Source organism: Beauveria bassiana, assembly GCF_000280675.1.
Source record: "Beauveria bassiana ARSEF 2860 unplaced genomic scaffold BBA_S00010, whole genome shotgun sequence".
NCBI lineage: Eukaryota > Fungi > Ascomycota > Sordariomycetes > Hypocreales > Cordycipitaceae > Beauveria > Beauveria bassiana.
Window position 1 is genome coordinate 786,490 of NW_007930845.1, and position 8,046 is coordinate 794,535.

Genomic DNA, 8,046 nt, shown 5'->3' on the forward strand with positions numbered 1-8,046 from the left:
AAAAGAAGGATCATCTAATTCAAGGAACCCCACCAGCCAGCGGCGACGAGCTAGCTCCCAAAGCTCCTTGGCTCTGGCTCCCTATTTAGCTTCTGAGACATAGCTTATATCTGGCCCGCGCCTGCATCAGTCGCTGCAGACGTGACCCTCACAGCGACTCTTGCGGTGAAATCGCGACTTTGTGGAAGCTTCAGTCCAGGCCCAAAGCAGTCGTTTTCGTCTGGAAACGTGCGGCGCAGCTGGTCAAGCACGGTTTGAAAGGTCGGCTCCAGGCCCTCCCACAATACGTATCCGCAACGCTGGACCCTGCAACCGGCTGCCGGCTTCGCATGGGCCACTATCCGACCTTCTGACAACCACCTAGTAATAATCCGTGGTCACGCGGGGGACCATTGCCCTGCTTCTCCAACATTCTTATTCCACTGCTCATCTAACTCCTCGATCCTCTACGGCGTTTTCCTTCAACAGCACGAGACAGGACAAGCCATCCGTTGCACCGTTCTTGTTGGCTCGGTTGCTTCTGGACCTCTTGACCTCTGACGAGCATCCCCCCACACTCCCCCGTGCGAAGCTCGTGAGCGGATCAAGTCAATTGGCTGCGTTTCAGTACCTTCATTGCCAACATGAAGTTCGGGCGAAAGTGAGTCCAGCACCGTGACTGTCCTCAACTGTTGCTGTCCAATCCCTCCTCCTCGCGCCAGCGTCACACCGCCAGACACTGACAAGCCACCTCTCAAAGCCTCCCGCGCAACCAGGTCCCCGAGTGGGCAGCCTCATACATCAACTACAAAGGGCTCAAGAAACTCGTCAAAGCTGCTTCCGAAAAGGCAAAGAATGGAATCGCGGTGGATCCTGCAGGTGGGCGGCCTCGTCCTTGATGCCTCTGATATGTCTTTGCTCGACGAAGGGGGGAGGTTCGCTCCATTCCCCCCGTGACCTAACGCCATTCTCTTCTGCAGAGCTCTTCTTTGCCCTTGACCGCAACCTCGAAGATGTCGACTCTTTCTACAACAAAAAATATGCCGACGCTTGCCGCCGCGTCAATCTCCTCCAAGACCGCTACGGCCGCATCCCCGATGTCGTCGCAACCCTTGACGAGGATGAGGTCGAAGAGGTCATGGGTGCGCTGCTCGAGCTTCGCACCCTCTTGCGCAATATCCAATGGTTCGGCGAGATCAATCGTCGCGGTTTTGTCAAAATCACCAAAAAGCTCGATAAAAAGGTGCCCGGCATTGCCGCTCAGCATCGCTACATCTCCACCAAGGTCGACACCAGGCCCTTTGCCAAAGACGGCAGCACCTCCCGTCTTCTTGTCGAAATCAATCGCTGGTTGTCTTCTCTGAGCGACGCGCAAAACGTTGATGACGCCAAGTCGGATCGTTCTACGCGCTCCCTAGGTCGTGCTTCCACCAAGGCTATGCTAAATCTGCCGCAGGCACAACTCGATATTCTTGATCAGGCAGTGCGAGCTGATGACGACAAAGGCCTCGACGAGGTCATTCACAACACTGTCACTCCGTCCGAGCCTGCTTCGCAAACATTGATGCTGAACTTGCTTCAGAGATCCATTTCGGCTCGCGCAAAGAAGTGCATTGTGCTTTTGCTGGGCCTTATCAAGCATCTCGATGAGCCTGACGATATCAACGGTCGCAACTGTATTCACCGGTTGATTATTCACATTGGCCGAACAAAGTCTGCTGCCAATGTGGATGACCGGCCCGTGCCAGCCGGCACGCAGTTTTCTACTCGGCACTTGCAACCCGCTGTCTCTGCCGCTGTTACCATCAAAGCCATTAACACCAAGGAATCGCAGCTTCTCGACAAGAATGACGAAACTGTTCAGTTGCTACTCTTCCTGCTTGACAACCTCAAACCTGAACAGCGTATTTCTCTGCGCACTCGCGACTCGTTCGGCCGCATGCCTCTGCACTATGCTGCACAGGCTGGCTTTGTTGTACTTTGCCAAATCCTCATGGCTCGCATGCAGGAATGGGACCAGTTCGATGTCAGTGATGGTATCGACGCCCCTGAATGGCAGGACAGTGAGGGTTATGCTCCTCTGCATCTCAGTGTCATTGGTGGCCATCCTCTCACCACCAAATCGCTGTTGCAGGGTGAGGATTGGCAGGGAAGCAATAATGCTAAGCCCGCGCTACGAAAGATGGTTGGAAAATCCGGCGCTGTTCTTGCTATCGCGACCAAAGCAAATTACTGGGTTATTGTACAGATGCTGCTTGAAGCTGGTGTTGACGTCAATTGGCGCGATGCGACAGGCGAGACAGCCCTCCATGTCGCTGCCCGCTTCAATCACCGTGAATGCGCCGAAGTCATTCTCACGGGTACTGAATCTCAGAAAGCAGATACGGAGCTGACTGAGAACTCTTACTCTTGGACACCGCTGCATGTGGCTGCCGTAGACGGCTCGCTTGATGTTGTGCAGCTCCTGATCGAGGCTGGCGCGCAGCTTGCTAAGCCTGATGCGTCCGGCTGGACGGCCAAAGAGCACGCTGCTCTCCGCGGTCACATGGACATTGCGCGGCTCCTTGGCTCTTATACGGAGGAGGAAACTGAGGAAGCGCCCAAGCGCCCAGCTGATCAGGGCCTGTCTTCCAGCCCACCGGAGGCTTCGTCAATTGATGGTCGTCGGTCGAATGGAACGGCTATCAACGGTCAAGCTCGTCCTGTCGAGTCTGTCAAGACCTTTGGTCATCGTTATCTCCGCAACGAAAGCTTGGTTTTGGTCAGCCTCGGCTCCATGGATCTGCGTAAGAGGACAGAGCCTGTCAACCTCGATAGCATCCCGCTCAACGAGGCGCATAGTACGCAACTCGACACAGCACTATCGGTCGTTGTCTCTGCCACCGGAGCAGTTGGCGAGCCTACCATCATCGACTTGCCCGTGCATGATGGTATTGCCACCGAACCTGTAGTCTTTACCACTGGTGATGCCGAGAAGGTAAAACTCATGTTTGACATTGTGCCCACCTATTCCGGCAACCAGAAGGCCAAGGTTGGGCGTGCCATAGCTCTTCTTTCATCCGTCAAGCCTACCATGGGCTCTGGTCGCATGAACCTGCAAGGTGATGTTTGCGTGCCGATTATGTCGAGCAATTTTGACGTTATCGGAACCGTAAACTTCAACTTTCACGTCATCACACCTTTCCACCACCGCAACATGGAGATTACATCCCGCCAAACATACTGGAAGAAACTCGAGACTACGATGCTCATCGGTCACCGCGGTCTCGGAAAGAACGCCAGCTCCAATAAATCTCTGCAGCTCGGTGAAAACACGATTCCTTCCTTCATTGCCGCCGCCAACTTGGGAGCCCAATACGTCGAGTTTGACGTTCAGCTCACCAAGGACCACGTCCCTGTCATTTACCACGATTTTCTTGTCAGCGAGACGGGTATCGACGCGCCCGTGCACACTCTCACGCTTGAGCAGTTCTTGCACATCAACCCTGACACGCGCCGAGCCGATGAGCGGGCCAAGCACGCCGACTCTAACACGTCCGGCTCTCGTGTCCGCAGCAGCAGCTTCGCGCCAAAGCGCTCGCAGTCGATGGGCTTTGCTGGCACCGGGGCCGGCTTCGGCGAAATGGAGGAGCGCATGAAGCACACGCGCGACTTTAAAGAAAAGGGCTTCAAGGCCAACTCTCGAGGCAACTTTATCCAAGCACCGTTTGCCACGCTGGAGGATCTATTCCGCAAACTGCCAGTGCACATCGGTTTCAACATCGAGATGAAGTACCCGATGCTGCACGAGACGGAGGAGCACGACATGGACACCTACGCTGTCGAGCTCAACTCTTTCTGCGACACTGTGCTGTCCAAGGTCTATGATCTTGCGGGTGAGCGACACATCATCTTTAGCTCATTCAACCCGGATATTTGCCTGGGTCTGAGCTACAAGCAGCCGTCGATCCCCATACTGTTCCTCACAGATGCTGGCTGCAGCCCCGTCTCGGATATCCGCGCTTCGTCGCTGCAGGAAGCTATTCGATTCGCCAGCCGCTGGAATCTGCTGGGTATCGTGTCTGCGGCAGAGCCGCTCATCAACAGCCCTCGGCTTGTCAAGGTTGTTAAGGAGAATGGATTGGTGTGTGTAAGCTATGGCACACTTAACAACGACTCTATCATGGTCCAGGTTCGTACATGTTCCCTTGAGAGCGAATATCAAAATCGGTTGTCTAACTGTTCGAACTGCAGCGACAAGTAAAACAAGGTATTGATGCGGTCATTGTCGACAGTGTCTTGGCCATCCGCAAGGGCCTCACCGCGGGAGAATCGACAGGCACCGCTATCGAAGCATCGTAAAGAGGAGGGTTTATCTCAACAAAAAAAGTAAAATCACACATAATACAGTCAAAAAAAAGTATGCGGCATTCAATAGTCATTAAGCTTATCATCATCTTGAACAGTCAATGTTCTTGAGATCATGAAGTAAATCCCGTGTCGTGGCGTGGTCAATAAGAGAGAGATCCATCACTCGCCACTTGTAGTCACATTACAAGTATTGCAATCTGTCCTGAGGCCATCCCAATACGCACGCTCAGAGGAGCCAGTAAATCAACAGCCAGTGAATCAACAGCTAGTATATCAACAGCTAGTATATCAACAGCTAGTATATCAACAGCCAGTCCATTAACAGTCGGTCCTTCAACAACATCCAACCAGTCAACAAACAGCCAGTCAGTTAACAGCCAAGTCAGTCAATCAGCAGCCGGTTAATCAGGAATAAAAACTAGCTACTAACTAGCTGCTGTATTAATTGCTTCTTCTAATACGCCGAAGCTAGTTCAGCTGTTGATTGACTGGCTGTTAATTGACTGGCTGTTGATTAACCGGCTATCGATCAAGACTGGCTTATTTATTATACTGTAGCGCATCTGCAAGGGACCTGCAATTAAGCATTCTTCTACCGCTCTTGGTTCCGCTAACAATAGCGCCATCACCATCCTTAAGGTCGGGAGGTTTGCTAATTTGCTACTATAACGAAGATGTGATGGATGACAATGTATTGTGGAAGAGTGGGTGCCCTGTGTGGTGTCTGCCTGACAATTACCTAGGCTGCTAGGTAGGTACCCAGTGGCCGTCCATTTTGGGGGGTAAAGAAAGCTGCCGCTCGCTCTCTACCTTATTAATGCTACGTTCTTAATTACAGCACTAGAAGAAGCTAATAAATATTCTTAGTAATCTAAAGTAAGTACTTGATAGATTTCCAAGTCTATGAATCCTTTTTTTATCATTCTAGACTGGCTTGTTGTTATGAGAACGGCATTTTGGAAGTAAGCTGCCTTCTCGAAACCGGTCGTTTTTTTTTATTTTCCCCACGGCCGCCAAACTCTGCCTGCCCCTCCAAAAAATTTCAGTGCCCCTCCATCGCCAGGTACCTAGTCAGTTGCGACACCACCACTCGGTTGCGACACCCACCGCTCGATTTTACAAACATAGTTACTTTGCAGAAGAGATGGAAATGGCTGCGGGAGCGCAAAATGTTCAAGGCTCGTCCGAGTTCTTCCAGTCAATCGGAAACAAGGTCGAGGGCCTTGCGCCCAAGGCGAATGGCGACCATGAGGACCTCCAGCCCGTCGAGGAAATCGAGTCGCTTTGCATGAACTGCCACGAAAATGTTGGTCTTTTGTCTGGAACACTTTCTACAAGTACTAACATTTGATAGGGCGTCACAAGAATCCTTCTTACTTCGATCCCTTACTTCCGCGAAGTCGTCATCATGTCCTTTAGCTGCGAGCAATGCGGCTTTCACAATAACGAGATTCAACCGGCCGGAACGATTCAGCCCAAAGGCACGCACTACGAATTACGACTCACAGACCTTGCCGACTTTGGCCGTCAGGTCATCAAGTCAGACTCCGCCGTTGTCAAATTCATCGAGCTTGACCTCGAGATTCCGGCCGGACGCGGCCAACTCACCAACATCGAGGGCCTCCTCTCCACTGTTCTGGATGATCTCGAAATCGGACAGGAGGCACGCAAGGAGCAGGCTCCTGAGGTACACACCAAGATCGCCGAAATCATCACCAAAGGCCGCGCTATGCTCGCCGGCGAGTCATTTCCCTTCCGCGTCTACGTTGATGACCCGGCTGGCAACTCTTTCATTGCGCCCGACCTCAAAGATGGTGTCGGAAAGTGGGAGAAGCGCGAGTGTCCTCGTACATCTGAACAGAATGCTGCCCTGGGCCTCGCTGACAGCGATGTCAATGCCGCTATTGCCGCCAAAGAGGCAGGCTCTGGCAGCGGGGGCTACCCTGGCTTGACTTCTGATGGCGAGATTATTCCTGACGAGGTTTACGACTTCCCCGCTACTTGTCCCGGTTGCATGCACGCCTGCGTCACCCACATGAAGATGGTTGATATCCCCCACTTTAAGCAGGTTGTCCTCATGTCTACCGTGTGTGGTGACTGCGGCTATCGCTCAAATGATGTCAAGACGGGCGGTGAAATCCCCGAGGAAGGCGAGGTCATTACTTTAACCGTCGAAGACAACTTTGATCTTGCGCGCGACATTCTCAAGAGTGAGACTTGTGGTCTCGAGTGCCCAGAGCTGCAACTGCAGGTCAACCCCGGCACTCTCGGTGGCCGCTTTACTACCGTCGAAGGCCTGTTGACACAGGTTCGCAACGATCTTCACGGTCAAATCTTTGATGCCAACGGTCAAAGTGGACAGGGCGGCGACTCTATAGTATCTTCTGATCGCACCCAATGGGATACCTTTTTCGAGGGTCTTGATGCCGCCATCCGCGGCGACAAGAAGTTTAGCGTCATCCTTACCGATCCCTTCGCCAGTAGCTTTGTCCAGCCCTTGGTCGACCCCCCGGCACCTGATCCAAAGATTACGCGCACCAAGTACAAACGTACGATGGAGGAAGAAGAGGAGCTGGGTCTAGGCGATATGAAGGTTGAAGGGTACGATGAGGCTGAGCAAGATGGCACCAATGTCGAGGCCAAGGAATAATATTTCATCGCAAGAAAAAGTTGAATCAATGAAGTCATGACTGGTGTGGAGGTAAAACAGAGCATATTTTGTTAATTTCTGGAGAGGCGTTGTTACATAGAAAGGTGAGGATGCTGCGAGCAGCATCACGAATACAATGGTATTTATTCGATGGCAGATTATTGTGACTGGTTTCCGAACAGCATTGGTTCTGTCGTATATTGTTGTAATCTCAATTCTCAATAAGCTAATCTTTAACAATTCGCAGCGCAATACCATTCATGGTAATAACGGCCAAGCAATGTATGCGAGCAATATAAGCTGATGTTCTCGCTAACTACAAACAAAGACTGTGCATCTCCACAGTGCAATCTACAAGAGGGCCATTCTTGTAATGATTAGACAAAAGAAAAAAAAAATAAAAAATAGGTATCTCCCTCAGCGTAGCTTGTCTGCGGTCCTTGGTATACTTCCCCCCTTCCCCACGAGCCCTGAGGCTCGAAATCATTGCCCAGGTAAGGAAAAGAAAAAGAAAAGAAAAAATGGACAAAAAAACAAGCAAAGGCAAAGCTTGCGCTCTCAATCTGGAAAAGAGGAGGAGAGGGAGGAGAAATTATTCTTCTTTTTTCCCCAATATGGAAATGATGTAAAATTAACTGGCAAGATAATGTTGCCAGATGCTGTGAACTCGTGCAATGTCGCTGAAACTTTTCCAAACTCGACTTGTTTCCCAAAGGGGGATTGCACGGCGTTTCTGTTTTTCTGTTTTTCTCTTTTTTTTTTTTTTAGAAAAAGGATGGTTTGGTGAGGACCCGATACTCGACGTAGTCTTCGCCGTCAATCGTGATAATGGTGCCCTGCGACACGAGCTTTCCCATAAAGGGTCCCGTCGGCTTGCGCTCGTACTTGACGCCGTCGTAGATTTTGGCGTCCTCGGAGCCGGCGCGCAGGCGCAACGACTCCTGGCGCGCCCAGACGCGATTCAGGCGCTCAATATCCTCGGACTCGTGGAACAGCGCGCGGCCGCTACCGTTGGTCATGGGTGGGCTGGGCACCGTGATGCTGCCGGCGACGGCGGCAGCTGCGGC

General features: G+C 51.9%; 3 protein-coding genes across 3 annotated transcripts in view; 2 read left to right on the forward strand and 1 right to left on the reverse strand.

Annotated features, from left to right (window-relative positions):
* Positions 1 to 623: 623 nt before the first annotated feature.
* Positions 624 to 4,320, forward strand: BBA_04591 (glycerophosphoryl diester phosphodiesterase; the record flags this gene model as incomplete). The annotated part of the gene is made up of 4 exons (XM_008599688.1): positions 624 to 640; positions 740 to 858; positions 960 to 4,150; positions 4,213 to 4,320. The coding sequence occupies 4 exons, from the start codon at positions 624 to 626 to the stop codon at positions 4,318 to 4,320; spliced, it is 3,435 nt and encodes a 1,144-aa protein (XP_008597910.1).
* A 1,153-nt stretch (positions 4,321 to 5,473) lies between these two features.
* Positions 5,474 to 6,979, forward strand: BBA_04592 (zinc finger protein zpr1; the record flags this gene model as incomplete). The annotated part of the gene is made up of 2 exons (XM_008599689.1): positions 5,474 to 5,635; positions 5,684 to 6,979. 2 exons carry the CDS (start codon positions 5,474 to 5,476, stop codon positions 6,977 to 6,979), a joined length of 1,458 nt encoding a protein of 485 aa, XP_008597911.1.
* A 764-nt stretch (positions 6,980 to 7,743) lies between these two features.
* BBA_04593 (uncharacterized protein) overlaps positions 7,744 to 8,046 on the reverse strand; it is a gene marked incomplete at both ends in the record, with an annotated part of 3,073 nt that continues 2,770 nt past the window's right edge. The window contains one exon of the mRNA XM_008599690.1: positions 7,744 to 7,984. Within this exon, the coding sequence (XP_008597912.1) occupies positions 7,744 to 7,984 (241 nt within the window). The remainder of the gene's footprint in view (positions 7,985 to 8,046) is intronic.